The 25,448-nt window shown below is 50.2% G+C and overlaps 1 protein-coding gene across 1 annotated transcript in view; it reads right to left on the reverse strand.

Moving 5' to 3' along the window:
• The window catches only part of Letm1 (leucine zipper and EF-hand containing transmembrane protein 1), a 36,266-nt gene extending 11,110 nt beyond the window's left edge, over window positions 1–25,156 (reverse strand). The window contains exons 1-10 of the mRNA XM_027940283.3: window positions 24,854–25,156; window positions 21,263–21,329; window positions 16,412–16,862; window positions 8,988–9,131; window positions 8,317–8,454; window positions 6,488–6,691; window positions 4,176–4,295; window positions 2,318–2,449; window positions 1,693–1,836; window positions 1,036–1,170 (exon numbers count right to left, since the gene is read on the reverse strand). Of these exons, the coding sequence (XP_027796084.1) occupies window positions 1,036–1,170; window positions 1,693–1,836; window positions 2,318–2,449; window positions 4,176–4,295; window positions 6,488–6,691; window positions 8,317–8,454; window positions 8,988–9,131; window positions 16,412–16,862; window positions 21,263–21,329; window positions 24,854–24,932 (1,614 nt within the window). The 5' untranslated portion in view covers window positions 24,933–25,156. The remainder of the gene's footprint in view (window positions 1–1,035; window positions 1,171–1,692; window positions 1,837–2,317; window positions 2,450–4,175; window positions 4,296–6,487; window positions 6,692–8,316; window positions 8,455–8,987; window positions 9,132–16,411; window positions 16,863–21,262; window positions 21,330–24,853) is intronic.
• Window positions 25,157–25,448: the final 292 nt, after the last annotated feature.

Here is a 25,448-nt window from a genome sequence, read left to right on the forward strand (position 1 = left end):
GCTGATTGGCCAGGCCCTGCCTGTTTTGCTAGGCCTAGCCCAGTCCTACATCCCTTAAAAATGAAACAGTTATATCTCACCTTAACACCTTCTGCAGGAATGCCTGAGGCCCACCTTCGTGGGGTCACACTTGAGCCCTGATTCCCTAGAATGTCTACTCCTGCTGTGAACTCTCCCTTGATGGTGCCACATGTTAATTTCAGAGTTTCCTGGGTCAGCAGGAGACACCTGCTTTCCCTAGGCCTTTAGCCCTAGAGTTTCACCTCCTCCTGGATTATCCCAAGTCAGGTTAGTGCCACAAGGAGCCCCTACAAGGCTCTGGTCAGTCCTGCCCCATGCAACCCTTCTCAATTCAGTGACTGGGGCTCAAGGCTCATCACTGCAAAAGCCCCCCAAACACAAGTCAGTTTCAGATACTTTCTCTTCTTTAGACACTTCTTCTCACAGGAACACAAAACTAGACCTATCCTACCTCATAGGCCTGAGTATGGGGCTGTCCTCCCTGGTCCTCCAAGGCCCCTGTCCACCAGAGGCAGCACTCAGGCCTCACCTTTGTCTTTGTCAAGGGGACAGCCAACTCCACCTCCTGGGTACTTCCCTCTCAGCCCCAAACTCAGATCTGCCACCCCATTCTCTCCAGACACATGTGCTTAAGGCTTCTTCGGAGCCTCACGCTAAGACCTCCCTAGACACAAACCCCCCACCAGCAGCCAAATGCCCCGGAAACACATCCTAGAATCTGCTTCTTTCTATACATGGGGTCCTCCAGGAGCTCAGAACAGAAAACAATGGATGGCATCCCAGGCCACCTGGCATGGGTCCCCGGGGATGTCTGTGTCCCCAGTTGGCAGCTGGTTCCCAAGGAGCCCCCCACCCAGGTCACCCAGGAGATGACACCATGTTGGCCTGTGGAGAAAGTCCTGCCTTGAGGGGTCAGCCTTCATTCCCCTTCCTGCTGCCAGGCAGGCTGACACACCTAAGGCCTTATCCTTACCCTCTGGCCTCCTCCCCTCCTGGATGGAGCATGCCTCTTACCTTCACACCCTCTAGCACTGGAGCAATATCCTTCAGGGCCTCTGCAGGCAGGATCACATCAGGCACCTCTGGCTTTGGCTCAACCACTGGCCTCCCAGGGGTGGCAGCTTCCACTCCTTCCAGCTCAATGTCCTTCTAGAAGAATCACAGGAAGAACCTTGCTGTCACACCAGCACTCTTGCATGCATATGCTAGTAACAGAGGCCAAACTCGGAACGAGTCCATTAGGTCACAGTGGAGACCCAAGAGCCATTAACCAGCAGCAGACTACCTGCTGAAGTTTGAGCAAGGCACCTGAGGCCCCTCAACAGGGTGGTCAGAGTGCCTTGTTCTGTATTGGTCTTTCCTCACTACCTTTCCATGGTGCTCAACACTTGTAGAGCAGGAGGCTGCCTGTGGGTGGGTGATGAACATCCCAAGCCCTTGTCACAGTGCATCTTCCTGCAGCCTCTGAGTCCAGGGAAAACAAATTTGGTCTCTGCCCAAGGCCAGCACCCTGAGAAGGTGGGTTCCACAATGACCCTCTGCCGGTGCTGAGTGGGCCTCCCTGCAGTTCCCTGACTACTTCAGAAGACAAGCAAGGACATGAAGGGGTTTCCAGGGAAGCTGGACCAGGACAGCCACAGCCCCCAGTGGTGGGTCCTGGCCAGTGCTTACTGCTGCCTCTGCGGCCCTCTGCAGTTCCTTCTCCCGGTGCTCCTGCTGGATGGCGGCCTCTTCCTGCAGCGTGGCCTCCAGTTTTGCTTTGTTGTCCACCTGCTCACCCTCCACCTCTGCCACCTTCATCTGGGCTTCCTTTGCCTTCAGAGAAGAAGGGCATTTGTGAGTGAGTCCCAGGGCTGCAGAGTGCACACTGTCCCAGGCCTCTCTGTATCTCCCAGCAACGTCATCATCTGAACTCCACAGAAGTGATGGAAGGCATACTGAAACGTTGCCACCAGTGCTGGGAATGTACAAGGCTACCAAGTATTACCTCCTGCACCTTTCAGAGGACCACTCCATATTCAGAAAAAATATGGACACAGGCACCATTACCAAGACTCAAGGAAGCCTTTCAAAACTGTTGCCTCCAGCCAACTGTGGCAAGATCAGACTACTCAGTGTGCCCAAGACTGGCTTATCCCAAGCCAGGTGTGGTGGGTGGGGGTGGGGGCAGGCAGACAAGTGATGAGGCGAGAACAGGTGGACCTGCAGGTTCCTGCATGGAAGGCTTCCGTGGCTTAGAAGATGAGTGCCCGCCCCCCAAGTGAACTGACAAACAGGGTCTCCCAAGAGCACATACCACAATTTCCGGGAGGGTTTGCAGTGTGGATTTGAGCTGGTCAGCAGGCGAGAGAGTGTCTGGGAGGTACATGGCTCGGGACAGGATGAGCAGTGACGTGGGGATCTCGTGGTGCAGGTGCAGGTCCAGCCACTGGGATCAGAACAGGCTTGTTGGTGTAGCCTCCATCCCACCTGACCCCTGGCCCTATCCTGTTCTCTTGTGAAGGGCCCAGATCCTTCAGTCCCCAAGCTTTACTCTGCTGCTATGGTTTGGCAGCAACAAGCAAAACAGGGCTTGAGTAGATGGATTCATTAAGTCACTGTAACAAATGCTCCAAAGATGACATTCCATGTTTCAAAAGGTCATTTGTTGTGCTACCTTGGAACTTGACCACCCTGGTAAACTGAAGGCACAAGCCCAAGGGCCATCAACAGCTCTGCAGCTCAATCACCAGGACTTAAGAACAGTCAACAGGCTGGGGTTGTGGCTCAGTGGTATGTATAGTGCTTGCTTGGCAGGTGCGAGGAACTGGGTTCGTTCTCAGCACCACATAAAAATAAAGTACACAATTTGATGGTTTTTTTTTTTTTTTTTTTTTAAAAAAGAACAGTCAGCACTCTCTGTATTTAGAAATAGCAGAGCAGCAAAGATGGAATTACTGAGAACCTCCCCACTCATGCAGGAGCAGAGACTGACCCCATTCATGTGTGTGTAGGCCTGCCACAGGCTGGGCACTGTGTCGGGCTACTTCAGTGACTGACATTTGGACACAAACTGAACACACAGAGAAAGATAAGACAAAATGCTAAGAACAGGATGAAAACACTGAACAGAGGCAAGGGAGAGCCCTGACCCCAAAACATGCTATAGCCTCATGGACCACACTGAGGAGCCTGGGCAGGGAATACACACACAGCACCCCACTCGAATGGCTCCAGGCAGCTGTGCGGCAGAAGGCTGAAGACCACCAGAAATGGCCAGCACATGCAGGGTGGGCCCACTACCAGACAGGAGTTCTGCTGGGGAGCCATGCATCTGGTGAGAAGGTACTGCCTAGGAAATGCCATTTACGTCAAGAGGGGAGGTAGGTGTGCATGCCTCTTCATCTACATTGAAGAAGGAATGCCTGAAAACCAGCAGAGGTATGACAGCCAAGAAGCTGTCATCGTGGAACAGAGCTGGAGGGAGATTGGGTCTGAGCCTTGCATCCTAGGCCTTCTGAAGCAAAGGACAAATGTCCCCTACTCCCTGTACAGTCACTTGATCCAATGGCACTGAGCACCAAAGACCTGACATTGGGATTTCTGCTGGAGGGCCCCTTGAGCTGCTGCAGGAGGCAGAGTGCACTGAAATCCAAATGTAGGAGCCCACTGTGTACCAGACACCTGTTCAGAGTTGCCCAGCCAAGGGCATCAGAGCCAGATTAGAGAGCATGTTTCCCAGAACTTCCCAGGCTCAGCTGAGCCATCACGAAGTGTGAACATGCCCCAGAGCTGTCCAAGGAGGCCACCTGTGCTCACTGGCCTTCAGGTGACAGGAGCAAGCTGAAACAATCAAAGCCACACTCAACAGGCCACCAAAATTGAGGACACTCATACTGCACGACAGCAGGACTAGAAGGCCAGTAAGCAGTCCCGGACTGGCCCAGGCACCCCCTTGGGTTACAGTCCACCTCACCAGGCCTGCTTGACAGCCCAGAGGATGGCAAAGGCCCAAGCGAGTCTTAGAGGGCCTTGAACATACCAGGCAAGCACTCCCCCACTGAGCCACACCCCAGCCTCAGTAGTTTTTCACTCTTGAAGCTTCCCACAACAGGCCTATTCTGGTCTGGGTGAAAAGCGAGCTCCTCCTGGAACTTGGGCCCCAGGCCACGCACCTGCTTCAACTGGCCCCGCAAACGGTCTTCTGTGACGCCAAGGGCCCGCATGCCTCGCGCCCGACACGCTGCCTGCAGTTCCTTGACGTTCAGGCTGTCCACCCCTTCCTCAGCAATCAGCTGTAAGAGAACACCAGCCAGTCACCATTGTACAAGGTTTGTGGTGCTGCTGTTAACACGACTAGAAAAGAACTGTCAAGTCAGAGGCCATTTTTCTAAGAGCTTTTGCCAAGCAAAAGACAGAGCATCACACCAGAGCCTGGTTCTGGGTCTGAAGTGACTAGAAGGATGGCCAGGACCCAGGGAACACAGAATGGCCAAGATTAACCGAGAGACACAGAGAGATCCACCTCGACCTGGGCCCACGCAGGGAGTAGGCACTCTCAACACGCGGGCACCTCTTCCGTGTGGCAGGGCCCACGTCTTGCCAGCAGAACCTGTCCTGCCCTGGCCTGATTCACAGAGCCCGCGATCTGCAAAGGCATTCTCAGTGTTCACAGGATGGAGGGAGGAGAGACCCCAACACCCTGAAGATACCTGTGGCTTCATACCCTGAGGCTGCACAAGTCACAGAGAAGTATAGGAAGCAACAGGTGGGAAGACAGAAGACACAAGGCCAGCTCTCAGGGCCCACCTGGTCTGCGTCAGGTAGCCCTAGCCCCTTCTCAGCGTTTGCCTCCTAAACATCCTAGGTAGCAACTTTATCTCCATTGTAAGAATCATACTTTCTGTGATCATTGTAGATACACATGTAGCTCTAACAAAGAACAATGACCCCACGTGCCTTCCCTGGGAGTCCTAGCGGTAACAGTTTATAAAGCAACACAACATTCTAGCCAGGATCCAATTCTGCTCCAGGCAGGATGAAGTCACCTCCACCCGCTCGAGGGCCCTCACTTGCATGGCTGTCACTTGTCAACTAAAGAATGTCATGTTCATGGGGATCATAGGACAGAAGCCACCCTACCCCAAGACAGCCCCTGCTTGCATGGCTGTCATCTGAAGAACGTTAGGCATGTGGTGATCTTATATAATGCAGGCAGCTTCTAGAGTTCCCTCCAGACCCATCCAATTGTTGTGGCATCCAAGACAGCTCCTCCTAATCATCGAATAGCATGGCACTAGATGGACAGAGAAGTCTGCTCAGCCATTCGCCTACCTGGGTTGTGTCCACTTGGTCTACTGTGACTAAAGCTGGTTTTCACTTCTGTCTGTTCCCTGTGCTCCTGTGGGACACCCGAGTTGTACTTCTGGAGCATTTTCAGCAGTCCCCTAGTATCACAGTGCTATCCCCAATCCACTCTCCTGCTGATTCAAGTAGAGTGTAGAAACCTCACCTCCCTTTACTTCTCCCAGTCATAGTACTGATGCTTGGAATGCTGCCTGTCCTCAACCTAAGAGTCACACCACATGTGCTTCAGTCCCCATCCCACTCTAGGTGGGACCTTCATAAGCTGCGATTAGAGTGTTCAAGAAAACAAAGCGAGCTAGGTGCAGTAGCCACGCCTGTAATCCTAGTGACTCAGGAGGCTGAGGAGGAGAATCACAAGTTCAAGGCTAGCCTGGGCAACTTAGTGGCCTCTCTAAAGCAACATAGAAGGGGTGAAGTTATAGCTCAATGGCAGAGCACCCCTAAGTTCAATCAATATAAATACTGCAAAAAAGAAAAAATTGGAAAAAAAAAAAAAAAAGAATTTCTATGGTTGAAAGTTAGAGGTCACACAATGGGTATTAGAGTGGAGCCAACCCGGGAGAGAATGAGGGATGAGTGACCTGAAAGCAGAAGCAAGCACAGTGGTTGAGAGGCTAAGATGCCTGACGCACAGTGGGTGCAGGTACACTCAGGGAGCACACCCTGCGAAGGAAGCTGCAGAGGAAAGCTACCCTCTGCAAAACAATGGCAGGCCTGCTGACTGTCCTGGGGGAAGCCAGGAGAAGGGCTTGGGGACGTGTAGGAAGCCACAGTGCAGCCCAGGGCAAGGGACAGAGGCAGGAGAACCACACGTTCAAAGCCAGCCTGGACAACCTGCCTCAAAATTTTAAAAAAATATTTAAAGGGCTGGGGACAAAGCTCAGTGACTTAAGCACTTGCCTAGATGCTTGAGGCCCTGGGTGCTATCCCAATACCCCAACATATGAACATGCAGAATAGGTATGTATTGAACATCACATGGCACTCCACAAATTTGTTAAACCTTTACATTTATATATATATACACATACATCAGTTAAAAAAAAAAAAAAAGGAACAGAAAGGCAAGAAACCAAAGAAGCAGAGTGGTCCGCGTGGCCTTTCTTGTGGCATGGCTCACCTTGTCATCAGCCTTTATGGACCTTAGCCTCATGGTGAGCTGGAAGCGCAGAAAGTTGTTGGTGCCGATGGATTGGAGTTCCAGCAGCCTGCACAGTGCCACCAGTTGCGGTCGTGTGAGGTTATCCAGAGTCAGCTCATCCTCAAACAATTTGGAAAACCGCATGATTTCCTCATTGCTGGGTCTTTCTCCTGTCTCCCGGATCTGCAGCAGGAGCAACCCAGACGGCTTATCCACTTGGTAAGTTCTAAGAGCTCTCCTGTCCCCACCCCAGTCTCAGGACACAGCAGAAGTGAAGAACCAAGGGGGGGTCAGGGTGCAGAGGCCCTGGACCACCCACCTCTTACCATACTTCTATGGGGAGCCTCTCACACCTCAGGAACTCAGTGTCAACTGAGCCTGTCATGGATTCTGATACACACGGCAACTACTGGCCCTGTACCTTTCCTGCCACCATTCACTGGGAAAGGGGACCTAACCACCAATTGCAGAGGCAGTGCCCTGGGTCCTAATGCAGAACCCCAGCTGCTCAGTGCTGAGAAGAGGGCACAGCTGTGTGCACCTGCTTTTCCCTCTGAGAGAGTCCAAGTACAGGGGAATGGGCTGCCACTTGAGCCTGGACTGCTACTATCCATGTGCCTGCCCTCTAGGAAGCAGAGAACCTCAGTTCAGACCAGTCTGGCCCGCACCTCCTCCCATATAACAGATAGGCTTAGTCTCTATCAGGAGTGAGCTGGGCTGGTCCCCAACAGAGGTCAGGGAGTAGAACAGCCAGACCTGGCACCCCCAGGAGCTTGACTCAGATCAAAAGGACCCAGACTGAGCCACACAGGATATCACCTAGAAACAGTTTCAGGGGTTCTCCAGGGGGAAGGCCAAATGCAGCATCCCTCAACCCAGGCTACCACAGGCAGGTCCTTCTCTGGAGCTGCAGCCCACCAGAAGCCCCACCTCCCTTCTACCTCCCACTTGTCCCCACCCTCTCCTGGGCCTCTAAAGTGCGGCTGCTTGCAGCTCCTTGCAGAACCTACCTACTCAATGGTTCCATAGCTATACCTGCCTCTTCCCCAAAGATGACATCTCCAAGGTTGCGCTGGGGTGAGCACACTTTTCTGTAAAGGCCACAGAGCAGGTATTTCTGCCTTTGTAGCTGCAGACTTTGCTCCTCTGTGCTGCAGTGCAAAGCACCAAACAACACATAAGCAAGGGCCAAAGCCCAATGACACTGTCTGGTGGAGGCTTTCTGAGAACCTCAGACACAGTCTTTTTGCCCTATTTTGTATTTTATTTAGAGACAGGGTTTCACTGAGTTACTGAGGCTGGCTTTGAACCTGTGATCCTCCCTGCCTCAGCCTTCCAAGCTGCTGTGCGCCACGGCACCTAGCTTCAGACAGTCTTCAGACTTCAAAAAGCAACACAAATCTCTCAAGCTCGACCCCAGAGACCCTGTCGATAGCACTCCCTCTCCCTTTTCAGCTCCTGCTGCCGTCACCCAGGCTCTGACAAGACTCTAGGTAGCACCAGGCAGAGTGGCTCAGCCAAACTACCCACCATACCATAATCTCAGGTCTTGGGTTCCTTGTCTATGATGTTCTCCCTTCTCTGAGTGCTGCAAAGCCAGGACATGAACAAGTGATTCTGGAGACCAGCAGAGTCTCCTTGTCAAACTCCCTAAAGCACCAGCCAGCACTGCCTGGCAGCTCCGCTCTGCTGAGTGTAGCCAAAAGGAAGGAAGAGAAGGGAGGAAGCAGCTGCCAAGGCTGGAGTGCTCTGCAGCTCCACCTAGCCTTGGACTGATGGAGAGTCCACGGGGCTGAGGCACACAGCACCTTCTGGAAAAATGCAGAGAAGTCTTTGGTGGCGTTTCCCTTGGCTGCCTTGTTCTTCAGGGCCATCTCCTCAATCGTGTCTTGTAGGAACTTGGCCAGCTCCAGCTTGACCCGTAGCTCCTTCTTCAGCCTCTCCTCCTGCAAGGGCAAAGAGAGGGCTGGGCAGAGAAAGGGCTGGGCTTGACCTGGCCCGCTGCCCTCCCGCATCCCACCAGCTCCCTCTACTCCAGGCCACAGCTCCAGGAGCCTCCTCCAACTGCCATCACCCCTGTAAAACAAACATCTCACACTTCCATCAGGCTCCCCCAAGCTCCCCAAGCTCTAATACACATTTCGTACAACAATGCTTATTCTCATCTAAGTGCAATACATTCTGAAACAATCTCTTCTATTTCATGGCTTTAAAAATATATACATCTTTGTGTGACTCCCTAGAGCAGGGGTTGGCAGGCATGTTCTTCACTGCCAGACAGTGAAGCTAACACAACCACTTCACTCAAAGGGGCCTCACAGAGGCTCCCAGACAGAACACACATGACAGGGTATGGAGGACCCTGAGCCTTTGTGGATGACAAGACACCTCATCCTCATGTGATAGTCACAAGCAACATGGCTCTGGTGAGGAACTTCAGACTCATTTTTAAACGTGCTTATGACCATGATGTCCTCACCTTGATGGACTGGGTCTCAAAGGTGGATGGCAGCATGTTGGGGAAGAGCTTCACGGCCACAGGCAGCAGAAACTCCATAAAAGGTACCACCACGAAGACCAGGAAAGGGACCAGTCTGAAGAGGTCAGCACAGATCCGGAGAAACTGGAGAGAGGAGATCTCTATCAGCGGGGGCAGAGAAAGATGCGAGCAGGAGCAAACAGTGGGAGCATTTCTGTCATCACTTACAAGGACAACCATGGGCTTTGGCTCAGGATCTCCAAGTTCCAAAACCACTTAGCAGATATCTCCTGAAACCCATTTCTTTCTTGACAGTCAAAACCACATGCCAAGCATGCTTGTGATCCCAGCTACTCGTGGCAGGCTGAGGTGGGAGGATCACAAGTTCCATCCTAAGCAAGACCCCATCTCAAAATAAAATAAAAAGGAATAGGAATGTAGCTCAGTGGTAGAGCACCTGCCCTAGCATGAGGCAGGCTCTGGGTTCAATCTCCAGCACCACAAAACAAAACAGCACATCCCTACCACCACCCAAATCTACATGCCAATTGTCTTCGGAAAGTGGTATATGGGGGTAGCTCACAGGCCAGGTACACTTGGCACGTGTCATGGAGAGACAATGAAAGGCCCAAAAAATATCTCTGATAGAACACACATTGACTGCTCCATTGTGAGCCAGCCACTGAGGGGGACACCCCAGGCTTACAAAGATAGGTCTCCTCCCCACACTGGTGCTCCAGAGCTCTTCCCCATCTCTGTACCTGCCACCTGAAGCCAGAGAGAAGCCTGCTTTCTTGTACTCCCATGCTCTTTATTATTCAAAAAGACTCATGGATTCCTTTATCTTTTCACTTGCTCTCACTCTCAAATTGTCCCAGTCTGGACAGGGGCATATCCTTCAAGATGGTACTCATTTTGTCTTGATTTTGCTTTTTTTTTTTTTTTTTGGTATTCCCCATTAGTTTTAAATACTGGGGTTAAAGCAGTATTTTACCACTCAGGCAAAATTTGCATACCACAGCATTCATCAAGTTGTAAGTGTACAACTCAGGGATTCGTGGTAAATTTACAGATTCCATTGAAACCACCACCCAAACACAGATTTATATTTTCACATGCCAGAAAGCCCCAAGTGTTCAGCAAGGATAACTCCATTTTGCTCTACAAAATGGACATATTCTCTCTGGACATTCCAGGTATGTGCAGCACACTGAGCTCTTCTGCACCTGGCTTCTGGGATGAGGTGCACCTTCCCTCCCTGCTCCCAGTGCAGCTGCTCTGAAGTCCTCTTTGTCTGGCCAGGGCTAGCCAGTGTGCCTTCTCTGTTCTTGACTTCTTCCAGTCTGTTTGGGTTGTGTATTTTGAGGGAGCTCCCAGTCTGCGTGTACCCTGCTCAAGCTGAGCAGCTCCTCACGATAAAGCAGGAAATCATCTGATCATCTAATGCAGATGCAGACGATGCATCATCTGATGCAAAAGAGCACCTGATGAAAATGTGTCTTTTCCTGATAATTTTACAAAAGCTGCTCAAAACTAATAACTGATATGATACATCTGCAAAATAATCCTAATGGCTCAAAAGGCTGAAGCAAGAGGATTGCCAAGTTTGAGGCCCTAAGCAACTTAGTAAAATTAAGTTGAGACTCACTAAATTTTAGGCTCAGAATAAAAAAAATTTAAGGTTGAGGATATGGCTTAGTGGCAAAGCATCCCGGGTTCAATCCCCTGTAGTTAAAAAAAAGGGGGGGGGGGCAGTGGCACATGCCTATCATCCCAGTGGCTTAGAAGGCTAAGGCAGGAGGATCGCAAGTTCAAAGCCAGCCTCAGCAATGGCAAGGCACCAAGTAATTCAGTAAGACCCTGTCTCTAATTAAAATACTAAATAGGGCTGGGGATGTGGCCCAGTAGTCAAGTGCCCCTGAGCTCAATGCTAGGTGAGATAAGCTAGACACAAGGTCAAATTTTGTGATTCCACTAATGGGAGGAAACTAGAATCCTCAATTCCAGAGCCAGGAAGTGCAGTAGTGGCTGCCAGGCAGCTGCTTGAACAGCATCTCATGTTCTGCTCTGGCATGGTCACTTGTGTCCTAGAGGCTCAGAATCCCACCTTTTCCTGCTGGTCTCTGTAAGGCCCTGGTTCTCAAAACCAGAGTCCCAAATGACTCCCCAAATGCAGCTATTCTATACTGACCCTCTAGGCTTATCTGTTATCCTCTACTCAACACTATGAGCAAGTACCCAACAGTGACATGTGAGTCACACACTTCAAATGTCTTCCACTTAAAACAATGTTCATGGGGCTGGGGCTATAGCTCTGTGGCAGAGTGCTTGCCTAGCACATGTGAGGCACTGGGTTTTATCCTCAGCACCACATAGAAATAAATAAACAAACCCATAACACTTTGCTCAAATCAAAATTACCTATGAGATCCTAGGAAAATCCAGACAGGTTCTACAGACCCTCTCCTTAGTGCAAGTCACAGGGGACCTGGCCCCCAGCCCCACATTCCTGCTGACACCTGTCTGGTCTTTATGTGGCTGTTCCAAAGTGCCTCCCCCTCTTTTTCCTTTAAGACTCATCTTTTTCAGTGAAACAGCAAAACTGGAACTCAGGCAGAATGGGAAGGTAGAGGAGATGGAGGGGGCCAGGCCACAAAGCAAGGGCTTACTCATTAAGCACCTGACACATGCTAGCAGGGTAGCTCTGAAGCTCTAGTGTGACCCTCTCCTGTAAATGATCCCTCTGCTCCCTTCCAAATTAGCACCCTGTGAAAAATTCCAGCCAGGTAAACAAAATAAAACAAAACCCTCTGTTCTCAATGAAGTATAGAATTAGAAGCTGGAATTACTCTCTTCAGGAACAACTCCCAAGGTCATCAGGTAAAGTGCTCCTCTGCTCACTGTGGAAGGCTTTGTTGCCCAATTCTGGGCAGACTGTCAGAGCAAAGGAATTCTGCATCTTTCCTTGGCTGCTCTAAGCAACTTAGTAAAGTCTCAACTTAATTTTAGTAAGTTGTTTAGGGCCACTGCTAACACCTGGGAACACGCTCAATAGAGAGGAACTGGAAAAAAGAAGGAAAGAGAGCATGGACTATGACTTCACTTACTTCACAAAGAACAAAAGGCCTGTGGCATAACCATTAACTCGAACACTCTGCTTTGGAAGAAGGGTTTCTATGAGAGATCAAGTCACCACTGGGCATGCGAGAAGTCCAGAGGAGAGGGGCAACCCATCTGCCACAGCCTCCTGACCTTGGTCCCTTCCTTTTGGTCATGGTTGTAGGGAATGCCCGGATGCTAAGTCAGGGTGGGGAAGCTCTCCTACCCCTGATGCTGCAGAAACACTGTGCCTGCAGGCTCACACTACAGACATTGGCAACAAAAAACTGTTTGTGAGATCATCCCACTCTTATGCCTGCCCGGTGCCAGCCAAAAATTAAAGCCAGGGTCACAGCACCTCTGAAACCCCACGCTTTCAGGCACATTTTAACACCAAGATGCTTGATGTCCAGTTAGAACGGGCTGAATTTATCCATCAGAACATATATTTCAAACAATGCTTGCATATTTTTTTAAAAGAAAACTTTTTGCAAAACAGAGCAATAAAATAACTTTTTAAGCATTTATAAACACAAAAGCAGAATTACAAGTACTTGCTATATGGCACATTTAAGCACAATTATCTTTAAAAAGGCAGAGGATGATTTAAACATTATACAATGTGTATGTGTATTGAAACATCACATGGACTTCCTAAATAGGCATAATTTTTGCTTTTATGTATCAATTTTAAAAATACATGTTTTTCAGAAAAGATCAAAGATACTGCTAAAACATGGATAGGATTCAAACATGAGACCTGAAACAATAAGCTAGTTTCCTATCACAGGCAGACAGGAGAACAAATATTCCAAATCAATACATGGACACACACTCCAAAGGAGATGAGATATGGAGGTGCCAATGGACTGAGAAACCAAAATCCCTTTTCTTGCCCTTGTACCCTGCTGGAGAGCCAGGAAGAATTACTGGCATCCAAATGCTCACACCAGAAGACTAGAGGCCTCAGGTTCCTGGTGAAAGAGTCTGTGTGCCTGAGCTCCCACCCCAAGTTGTATCACCAAGCTCATGAGGACTCCCCTGCTACGTGGACACACAGCTGACAAATACCCAAAATCCTTATCAGTTATCATTTTACAAATGCCCACCTCAGTTGCAGGCATAAACCATTTTCTATTTCTGCAAGCCCAATGCCCAACTGCTGGAGATAGCTGGACGGGAAGGAACATGCAGACACTTGGCTGCACTTGTCAGTGGAAGGCCCTGAGGTCCTGTGTATCTGGAGTGGTCTCGTGTTTCACATGAGAGGTTTCAGAGTGGAGCCTGTTGGCACAAAGGCTCCAAGACATACCGAGAATTAGCTATGGGGCAGCAAGCCTACACAGGAAGAATACAGGAAGCAGGGTCAGGGCGAGGGTGGAGCATGTGGCAGGATAGTTTCTGGGAAGGCTCTGGCTTCAACCAGGGAAAGGGGCCCACAGAGCACTGAGCTTGAGCCCACTTCCCATTTTTTTTGGTATAGGGATTGTACCCAGGGACACTTAACCATTAAGCCACATCCCCAGCCCTTTCCATATTTTATTTAGAGAGAGGGCCTCACTGAGTCGTTAGGGCCTTGCTAAATTGCTGAGGCTGGCTGTGAACTAGCTATTCTCTTGCCTCAGCCTCCCCAGCTGCCGCTGGGATTACAGGCATACACCACCACACCCTGCCTACTTCTGTTTTAAAAGGACTGTTGTTGTAAAAGCATGGAGATAGACTGCAGGGCTCGTAGGCCACAGTTTCGGGCAGGATGGGTGGTGGGGTGGGGAGCACTCAGACTAGGGCTGCTATAGAACAATGTAGGTGTTGGGAGCTGCCAAGGCTTTGGCCTAAGTGCCAGCGAGGGTGGGCTGCCATGCTGAACTGATGGCAGCTGGAGGCCGCCAAGAGATATTCAGGAATGGGCAGGGGGAAGACTGGGGTTTGTTTCAGACATGCATGCTCCGAGTGGATCTCTGAGACCACACATGGGGAAAGAGCAATAGGGCAGTGGGATGTAAGCAGCATAGGGGCAGGGCCCAGGCTGGACACACATGGGGGTATCAGCCACAGGGGCAGAGCTGAGTGATTGGACCTGCTTTCCTTGGTCCTCAGGGCAGAGGGTGCTATGCAAGGAGGCACCAGGCAGACGTCATCTGGGCCACACGACCAATGATCCCTGAGGTATCTCACTGACCCTAGTGGGAGGTGACAAAGGCACTTGCTGACCAGGAAACAATGCAAGACAAGCCCCGGGTCTACACTACCAGACACCAGCCAGTGTGCCCTACTGTAGGGCCATCCCAGACAAGAAGGGCCTCAGGAGCAGCATGGGGTCCTGTACCAGAGAAAGGAAGTTGCCCAGAAAGTGGAAACAGAATCAAGCCTGGGTCAGGAGTAAGGGGCTGAGCTGTGACCAGTTACCAAGACAAGCATTTGGTGAGCTGGGGCAGATGATTTGGGACTCTGCAGGATCTCTGCAACTTCCCTATAGACGAAAATCATCCCAAAGTTAAAGGTTTATTTAAAAATTAATAAATAGTGGGGACCACAAAAGGTAATGGGAACTCCCAGAAGCTGGGAACAATGAAGTGCTCTTGGGAGGAAAGACTGAGCAAGCAGGAGAAGCTGTACCTGGAGGGGGATCTCACACAGGCTCCCTCCATGGCCTCTAAGATCCCACAGCTCCCACTGCACCACAGGGGCGAATGCAACATCCACACTGGAGAAGCTGACTCAACACACAGACTGCACAGGGTTCCCATGGACAAGACCATGCTGCAGATGAACTGACAGTTCGAAATCACAAAACACACATCATTCACTGTAGCCAAGGTCCACAATAAAGAGCAAGATTCATCTCCCACAAAAGTAAGAAAATGAAAATACTGAATTCATGCCAGGAGACAAATGTAAGTATACTTAAAATTGTAAATAAGTACACTTTAAATTGTTGAAGACTTAAAAAGATGAACTAAAAACAAAAAAACAAAAAAATAAACAAAAGCCTATCAAGAGATGGACATTATCATCCAAAGTACATGTATAAAGATGTGCATGGTGTGAATATACTTTGTATACAACCAGAGATATGAAAAATTGTGCTCTATATGTGTAATAAGAATTGTAATGCATTCTGCTATCATATATAAATTAAAAAAATCAAAAAACTCAAAACTTAATAGAACTTCTAGAGGTAAAAATATGAGCATTGAAAAGAAAACTAACAGATGCATTAAAAGATTATTTTAGCTGAAAAAAGAATGAACAAGATAGAAAAGAAGTATTTAGGTGGCAGCCCTGAGAGACAAAGATAGACAACAGGAAAAGGGTACAGAGTTGCATGCCTATAATCCCAGTGACATGGGAGGCTGAGACAGGAGGATCCCAAATTCTAGACCAGCCTGGGCAAATAGTAAAGCCTTAAGCAACTTAGTGAGACCCTGTCTCAAAATAAAAAGGGCCGGGGATGTAGCTCATTGGTAAAGTACCCCTGGGTTTAATCCCCAGAACAAAAAAAAAAGAGTGACAATGGTAAGAGTCTTTACCTTTTTTGTAGTGGCAATTGAGCCCAGGGGTGTTCTACCTCTGAGCTACATCCCCAGGCCTTTTATGAAACTTTTATTTTGAAACAAAGTCTTGCTAAGTTTACCAAGTTGCCCAGGTCAGTCTCAGACTTACAAACCTCTTGCCTCAGCCTCTGGAGTTGATGAATTACAGGTTTGCACCACTGTGTCCATCTTGCTTTTTTGGAAATGGGAGTCTGGCCTCCAACTACTGGGCTCAAGTGATCCTCCCCATCTCAGCCTTCTGAGCAGCTGGGACCACAGACATGCACCACCATGCCCTGTTTAGGAAGAACTTCCTTGGAGCCAGGACTAAAGGAGTGGTGTAAATGCCAGCAAGACTTCTGACAGTCCAGAATAGATGTCGATCAGTAAAGAGACACTTCCCCAGAGGAACACCGTGGCACTGGGGGAGAAGAGCCACAGCCACACAGTGTGGACTTTTCAAGGAACAGCAAGGAGGCACTGGGAGGGAACTGGGTGCTGGTACTGAGGTCCTGTCACAATTTGATGGTGGTATTATGGGGATGTCCCCACTTTTGTAGATTTATATTTAGCTATCAATGTACCTTTATTTATTTATTTTTTTTGTGGTGCTAAGAATCGAACCCAGTGCATCACATGCTAGACAAGCACTCTACCACTGAGCCACAACCCCAGCCCCGTTTCAGAGGTTTTACTGATATTTTCCTCACCCAAAGCAGCAGAAAGCAAGTCCCAACGAGGTTTTGAAAGCAATCTCTGGGTGAAGCCAAGAGCTTGGTGTGTCCCCTTTACCTGCCTGCGCTCCCGGCGGGTCAGGGTGTGGCCGTTGAGGATGCGCCAGAGCATGCGTGCTGCAATCTTGGTATCAATCCAGAGCAAACGGAAGCCATGGTAGTAATGCTTCAGCTCATCCAACACCTTCTGCCCAAGAGACTTCTTCACCACCACCTCAGCTGGTGGGCTGTACACAGGGCCACCTTCCTCCAGCTTCTTATTCTTGTCCTTTAAGGATTTGAGGGACTTCTCCACCACAGAATCATCACTAAGGGGGGGTGATGAGTGCCAGCCTCGAATAGAAAGGTACTGAGGTCCCGTAACAACCAAGCCTGCTGAAGTGGGGGTCCATGGCACTCTTGCTGCTGTGCGTGGGTGCTTGGGCCTCAAAGTCCAAACACTGAGGGGCTCATCTCTGAAGCAGAGGTACACAGGGTGGGCTGGAAAGCAGCAGCCAGATGGAATATTCCTTGAAAAAGGAAAAAGGGAAAATGGCAATGAGGAGCCAGCTGCAGTCTGTGGCTGCCCAGCAGCACAGAGAATCACAACCATGCACTAAATCCCACGTACTTCCTGAGACCTGAGACCCCCAGGAACCCTTAGGAGGGCTTGGGCATAATAGCAGAATGATGTGTGTCCCCAGGTGGGCCTGTTCCACATCCACCAGTATCTAGGTTCACAGGTCCCTAGAGAGATATAACAGCAGGACAGACATGCATAGAGTGGCATAGTGACCCCAGGACTCAACCCAACCTCTGGGCACCATTAACTTAAAGAGGTATGATATGCTTCTTTGGGATTTGAGGAACAGAGTTAAGAAGTCTGTCTAGTTTAGAGGTCCTCTCCCCTAACAAGTGACTTTTGATTAACAGGTTCTGGAGCAAAAGCACAAACTCAAAGACAGCCAAGCCAAAGGCCTAAGGCCCCTACTCACTGGGCTGTAGCACTGGCCACCCCTGCCTAGCTATCGACAGCTTGTGCCCTGCCTGGCTCATATCCCCGCCTTACCTCCACTGTTGTCTCATCACAGTGCTGTCCTAAATCTGGGGAGCTGAGAGGAGAGGCATGCTCCTTCCCCACCCAATGCAGGTTACACGGGGCCAGAGCTGGTGAGGGTTAAGTGTTAGCCAAACTTCTCAGACTTCTGTCAACAGTGAGTCCTGCCCATAGGTTTGCCCACTGCATCCACACACAAATCAGACAGGTCAGGAGGGCCACTGCAGTCTCAGGTCTCAGGAAGTACAAGGCCTGCCCCAGAGCCTGAGGTTGTATACATCACCTCTGTTCCCCATGTGGAGCTGTTATGCCATCTGCCATCCAACGTGGGACAACTGGCCTGTACAGTTCTCTTTCAGGTTTATCATCTCCTACTTATCTTGTCTGGCAAATTAGAAGCCTCTCCCATGGCTTGAGGACAGAGCCACCTGAGTGGCCATAGGCTCCAACCCACCCCAGAGGGCTGTCATTCATATATATATGAATGACACACACACACACTATCCTAGTTTCTTCCCATCTCTAGTCATTTCTACATCTGACTAGACACCAGAGTGAGGGCCATGACCGTCTGGGCTCAAAATCAGGCTCCACTACTTACTTCTGTCTGATCCTGACCAAGTAACTTCAACTCTAGGCTCTGGGAGCTTCCTTTGGAAGTACATGTGAATATGTGCCTAGTACCCCGAATAGGAAATGGCTGTGGCAATGACTATTCCATCAAACTAGTAGATGCAAGATGGGAACCTCTAGAATTGCTAGGCTTAGAGGTTGGATCCTGCAGGACCACCAGGGTGCACCTACCTGCCTTAGCTTGCAGCAGGTGGAGGGCAGGTCCAGTGGGGGCATTGCTCTGCCAGCATGAAACACACTGGGCACAGGCACTGGCTGTGGACCTCTCTAGGAGCCCTACAGGATCCGTCTTCTCTCAACTACCGACTTGAAAGTCTAGCACTGAGCTCACAGAAAGCTTCTGAAGATGGAGTGATGAGACAAAAAAGTACAGGGGCCACACCATGACACTGGTGTGGTGAGCAGAGGGTGTGTACCTCCCTCAGTGTGTGTGGGCTCTCCTCACTGTTTCACCCAAGCGCCTGGAAACCATCCCTTGAATTCACCATCCTGAGCCACAGTGTTGCTGAGGACCAGGCCACAGAGAACGTGGCAGAGCCCACTCAGGCTCAGAGAACCACTTGGCCACGTTTCTCGTCATGTGTGGATGGCATCAGTGCCTACATGTGGAATACATGTCACTCCTCTCTCCATCATGCTTAATTATACAGCTTTCCAACATTTGATTAACAAGGCTTCCATAAGGCGGCAAGATGTCAGCAGTTTTTTAAAGGGGCAGCCAACAGACAAAGATGAAGAGATTTTAAAACAGACAAAGCACAGAGGCTCATGGCATATCTGGTTTTGGGACACGCCCACAGACCTGGCTGTGTTCAAGCTCAGAGAGCTCTTACTAATAATCTAGCCAGGAAGGTTTACTGAGGCCGGTTTCAAATTTGGAATCCCCCTGTCTTAGCCTCCTGAGCTGCTGGGATTATAGGCGTGCACCACTGTGCACTGCTACATCACATTAAAACATGTTTTGATCAATACAGAACTTAGCCAGCAGCTGAGACAGCACCATCCAGGAAGGCCAGTCCAAGAGGCCCAGCTTTTCACCACGCTATCACTGACCTCCTGCTTTTCTCTTCCTTGATAAATCACCTGTAAAATGGGGGAACCTTGCTGAGCAAATGCAACATCTCAACAAGAAGCAGACAGTAGACAGCTGGTAGGAGGCCTGCTTGGGCACACTACACACTCCAGCACTGCTGTGAAGCTGTTTGCTTACCTGAGGATGCAAACGCCAATAACCACAACCAGACACCCTATCTTCGCTTCCAGAAAAGAAAAACCAAGGAGTGCCTTGCAAAGAACCAGCATCTCTGAGCCCTACCATGTCAGATGCACAGTCACTCGGGGAGTAAGCATGGGGTCCCAGACCTACTCTCCTGTCACAATGTGTTCTTGACTTCTGTCAAAATTTGTAAAAATGCCACAAGTACAAAGGCCTGCAGGCTGCTCCCAAGGAGACGACTGGCATAAGGCACTCCCAGAACCTCCTGCCATGGCTGCCCTCAGACAGGCACAAAGTGAGGCAATGAACCAAGGTCAAGCCAGGGAGGACATCAACCAGGACATGTTGCCCAGTTCTTCAGGGCATAATGCTAACAGGGGCTAAGAAATCCCCAATAAGAAAGAACAAAGAAAAGAGGAATGACATAGCAACAGCCACCACCACCAGGAAGGATGACTCCAGAAGTGCAGGGCAACTCTGAGCCCCGTGCTTACAAAAATTCCACATTAAGATGTGAAACTACTGGTTCCCCTCTGCTGGGGGACTAGAGAACATACACAAACAAAGTAAGCAAGAGGCCCAGTGCGTTGCTCCAGCCTGAGGCCTGAGACTGTGAGCCTGGAAAGCAATGTTGCTATGTGCCAAGGACACATACTACAGGAACATTTGCCAGGGGCCTGGATGCACCTGGCCATCAGCATAGTGCTATTTCCCAAGCACATCTCACTGGCATTCATGCCACGTGGAAATGCAGGACAGAAAGGGCCCTCACCCCAAATCAAGTGTTCCCACCATGGGGAAAGCCCCACTGGGTTGCAGGATGCTTCTTGCTCGCTGCATAAATGCCCACTGCCTGTGCAAAGATGGCGTGCTGCCTTGCTTCCCTCACTTCCATAATTAAGGTCAAAAGCTACTCAGGAATGTCCCAATGCTGTGCTGGATGGAAAGTACTCCACCTACTCCCCATCAGGGGCCTGGGCCATTTCAATCAAAGACTATCTTAGGCTGTAAAATAACTGCCAAACAACCATACCAATGGCTACCACTCACAATGACTTTTCTGGGTGTGATTCAAGATTTCTTATTCTGTGCAAATTGAAAAATGAAAGCTCTTTGCTGCTCACCGGAAAGTGCTAATTTGAAATATGAGTTCATCTAAACAGCTTTACCATTTTTCATTAAGTAAATCTCTTTTAAAAATTTATTAATAAAGAATACATTTTAAATTTTAATATGAACCTTAAGTGCTAAAAATGTCCCTTCCCAATAAAAATACTTGAATAAACAGCCATGGCAAAGAATACTGAAATCCAAAGCTATACTACAGGCAATGAGCACTAGCCCCTGTTCTGCTGCTATGATGGTGCATGACTGACTATAGCCGTCCTAAGGCAGAACTGGATGTGCAGGCAAGAACTGAAACCACTCGCACTGGAGGCTGGGGTGGAAGAGGCAACACTGTTGTCTACCAGCAAGCTCATGACCCTACCTGAATCTGTGCTGCCATGTGAGCCAAACTGGAAGTGAACACAGTGGTGCCAAGCGGCCAGACTCAACAACATCACACACAGCAATGCCACAAGTGCCAGCAGCAACCACTTGGAAAGGTAATAAAAAAGAAGCTGGGGGGCTGGGGATGTGGCTCAAGCGGTAGCGCGCTCGCCTGGCATGCGTGTGGCCCGGGTTCGATCCTCAGCACCACATACAAACAAAGATGTTGTGTCCGCCGAAAACTAAAAAATAAATATTAAAAAATCCTCTCTCTCTTAAAAAATAAATAAATAAATAAAAATTTCAAAATAAAGGTAATTGTTATTTTGTATACAACCAGAGATATGAAAAACTGTGCTCTATATATGTAATATAAATTGTAATGCATTCTGCTAAAAATAAATAAATAAAGGATCTAAAAGAAATAAAAACAAAAAAGAAAGTAGGATCTGCTCTTTCCCTGACAATGCAGGACTTACCCACCACACTCAGCATTCTCAAGCAGACAGGTACAAAGTGATGAGTGTACTTACAGGCGGCTTATCAGCCCCACGGTGCTGGCACAACTGAGACAAGCACGATGCCGGTGCCCCAGACTACCTATGACAAAAACAAGGAAGAAGTAAGTGAACAGGTCCCAACCAGGCATCTGTGAAAGTCTGAGAGTAGAAACCCATTAAGTTTCTGGAAGCCTGGCTTCCGAGCATAGCTAAGTGAAAAGTCTCTCCAGTTAGGAAACAGGGTCTTAGGGCAGCCCTGAGGAGAAAGCCAAGCAGGCCAAGCCCTAGAGAAAGGCCACTGGGTCCCCGGCTTAGGACCTATAGTTCCCGCCTGTTGGGAACTCCTCCCTGCTAGCCTTGGCTGGCTTTGATGGTCAGGGGCCAAGGTGTACATGACCCCCAATGCACAGGCAGCCCTACAGATCAAGCAACAACCCCAGGGTGACAAGGGCTGAAGATTATAGGAAAAACCAACACCAAAAGGAAGCCGTTTCTTGGATAACAGCTGTGATGAGCGAGCATACAGGTCGTTTTTAGGGTTCAGACATGTTCTGATGCTTTCCCTACCTCACTCTAGTTCCCATAAGCATGTCAGAGGTCACTCACAGCACCATGAGGGTGGTGCCATCAAACTGCATGCAGGGGACAAGACAGTTGTGGGTGCAGTAGATCCAGGGGCAACAACCCCAGAAGGGCCAGCTCAGCCTGTGCAGAGGCTAGGCATGCAAGAAGCCAATAGGACTGAAGGGTGGCACTGTGAAATGCCATCTGGCCCAATCCTCCAGGCAGTGGGAGTGGCAGTAAGGACATCCACTTGTCATTTTATGTCATTACCAGGAGGCAAAACTCATGCTTCTATGGGAAGGGTATCTAATACCACCAAATGTCACATTTAGGACCTTAACCAGACTGGGGACAGTCTGGTTAGTAAGTTGGGAGCTGGGGATGTTGTTCAATGGTAGAGTACTTGCCTAGTAAGTTGGAGCTGGGCTCACAAGTGTTTAGTCAGCACAATTCATAATGTAAAAGATATTAGCTACATTCTTACATGCATCAAGCCCTACAAGTTAAATGTAAAAGTACAGGGTCATGAGCACATCTTCACAGCCCCTTCCTCTGTTAAGGTGCTGCACTTCCTCCCTGCCTGGCCACTCCCGTCCCACCAGGATTTGGCTCAGAATTCCCCACCCACCTAGCCCCAAGCCCATAGCCTAGGCAATGCTGTTTAAAGAGTTCCAGTCCCCACTTCCCCTGCCCTACCCAAACCCACTCTGAGGGCTATTCCAACTCTCCACAGAGACCCCTGGGGGAAAGGTCACCCAGGATGCCAGGGCTCAGGAGCCCATGACCCTCAGCAAGGGTGTCCAGGCTGCCTACACTTTTGCCCACTACAAATGTGGGTCCCACAGCCCCCTCAGTTTTGGTAATTTGCACAGAACCCAGCTAAGTGCTTCGGTCACTGTGACAGTGCATCACAAATGAGCGGCTAGAGGAAGAGGCATAGAGGGTCCTAAGCACATCAGGCTCCTTCACAGCCTCATTAAACAGGCACAACTGGACTACACCAATCTCCATATCCTTCCCTTCCCTGGAGATTGAGGCTAAAATTCCAACCCTCCAATCTCAGCCTGGCCAGCCCCACCTGCACTTTATACTTTGATCCAAGAAGGGACTTGTGAATAACAAAGCCACTACAGTCACACCCAGAAAATCCTGTCACTCCAAGAGCTTTAGGAGTTCAGTAACCAAGATCAGGCACAGACACCAAATATACATTTTTACTATACCACACCTTACTTCTCCTGGCCTCCAGAAGAATAAGCTCCCATGACAGGATCCTGACCTCCTCCTCTTCAGAGGTTTCCCAGGGTCTCCTGGGACCTGCACTTTGAAGAGCACCAAGAACTCCTCCTGACCCCTCAGCCTACTCCTCCATGGTCCTCCTGGGTTTAAACAACAGCACTGTGGGGCCTTGAGGCTGGATACTTCTCTCGCACTAATCCTTCAGATGGACTTCAAACACAGCAACTTTCTCCCAAAGAAAGCATGGAAAGGGGAAGGAGAGTACCAGACAAGCTCACCTTGGCCTGGGGATGAAGGTCAATATCAACAGTGATAATGAACAATGATAAATCATCTTGACAGTACAGAGGCTAGATAGGATGTGATGAGAACCACTTCATCTCTGTGCCCTACTCCTTCAAACACATTATCCTCAGTTTAAGTATGGGAAAAACATTTTTAAAAAATTGATGAGAGAAGCATTCTACAATATATCTAACCAGTACTCCTCAAAACTGTCAAGATGGGCTGGGGTTGTGGTTCAGTGGTGGAGCACTTGCCTAGCACATATGAGGCCCTGAGTTCGACCCTCAGCACCACATAAAAATAAAGGTACTGTGTCCATCTACAATTAAAAAAAAAAACAAAACTATCAAGGTCATGGAAAACAAGGGATGCCTAAGAAAGTGTCACAATCTAAAGAGCCCTGACTAAATGAATGTGTCCTGAATGCGTCCAGGAGCAGAGAGAATATCAGGATAAAATATGTACAGAATAAAGAAAAAGTACATTATAGTATGTGCTGAATAAAGCATGGAAAAGAATAAAAATAATCTTAATACAGTATTGGCCTTAGCTCATTAGTTGTGACAGTGAACCACACTAACCAGGGATCTTAATAATGGCCTGTACTACTTCCAGGGGAATGTCACTTCAGGGCATTCAGGAACAGGCTTCCCACAGCCCAGCCCTGAGTCCCATTGGCTCTGAATTCCCTTGTTGGTTCTGCAGCGAACCATCTGCCTGCAGTGCAGTGTACAATACTAAAGAACATGTTCTTAATAAATAAAGAAAAATAACTAAATATTTATTCCAAAACAAAAACATTCTGTTCTGGAATAAAAGCACAACAAAACGAAAAAGAAAAAAAAAAAAAAAAAGAAAGAAATCATCTAATTTTTAAGCCATAAACATGCTATAGAAATGCGAAGAGGCAGAAGTACTTCATCAGCATCCTGAACACATCAACAGGTACAGACAACTCTGACAGCAGAGGCGGCGGGAACTGGGCAGCTCCTGCGGTCCTCCCCACCCGCTCTCGTTGCTAAAAATGACAAGAACCGTGCCTGTCCTGGTGCACTTGTAATCCATAAAGCGTCCAGAACTGCATTTTCCCGGGTGTCTCACCCTCACTGGGTGACTTTTACCTTTATGGCAACCTTACAAACAGGACACAAACGCGGAAGGCCGCTGAAGAGCGGGAGCACGGGCCGCTGCCCGCAGCCAGCCCGCGCCCCACCCGGGCAATGGCGGGCGGGCGGGTGGTGCCCGGGCCTGCGGGCTGCGGGCTGCTGACTCCGCGACCAGAGCGTGGCCACAGGGCACGCCGGTCCTCGAGAGTGGACGCCGCGCTTCCCCGCGGAGGGGGCACGGACACTTTTCCACGCCCCCTCGGGGACAGTGACCTGGAGCGACCCGGGCGACTAAGGTCAGAACGCCGCCGGGCGCCCCGCGGGCCGCACGCGGCGGGGAGGCGCCCGCGCGGCCAGACCCGCGCACGCGGCACCCGGAGCCAAGCAGAGCCCCCGAGATCCCGCGCCTCGGCCCGGCCCGGGTACTTACCCCGCGGGGCTGCGGCGCGGGGCGGCGGGAGGCGAGCTGGGCCCCGGCCGCGACAGCTTCTCAGCAAGATGGACGCCATGTGCCGGCCGAGACGGCCTCCTGCGGCAGCCACTTCCTCCTCCTCGGCGGCCGCGGCTCCTCACCGTCCCGGCAGCGCCTGGGCCCGGCCCGCACGGACAGCCGACGGGGGCAGTTGGCAACTATCAGCGGGCTATCAACTCAAGGACCTAGCACCGGCAGCCGCCATGTCCCGGCACAGACGTCGGGCGGGCGGGGCGGGGCGGGGCGACGGGCCGCCGCTCCCATAGGCCCCGCGGACGCCGGACGCCGGACGCCGGCCAGGTGAGAGGCGGCCCTGAGCCGCTGACTACCGGCCCCGGCGTGCACCGCGGCGGCCCGCCCATTCCACCTTCGGACTGCAGATCCCGGCAAGCACCGCGCGCCGCGGGCACAGGGCATTCTGGTTCTCGTGGTCCCGCGGGACTCCTCGGCGAGCAGTCTGCGCACGCGCAGTGGCTCTTTTGCGGCGGCATCCGCCAGCAAGCCGGTATTTTAGCTGCCAGCCAGCTCGTCGCTGTACGTCGCGTACGGCTTT

This window comes from Marmota flaviventris, chromosome 7, assembly GCF_047511675.1.
Source record: "Marmota flaviventris isolate mMarFla1 chromosome 7, mMarFla1.hap1, whole genome shotgun sequence".
Classification (NCBI taxonomy): domain Eukaryota; kingdom Metazoa; phylum Chordata; class Mammalia; order Rodentia; family Sciuridae; genus Marmota; species Marmota flaviventris.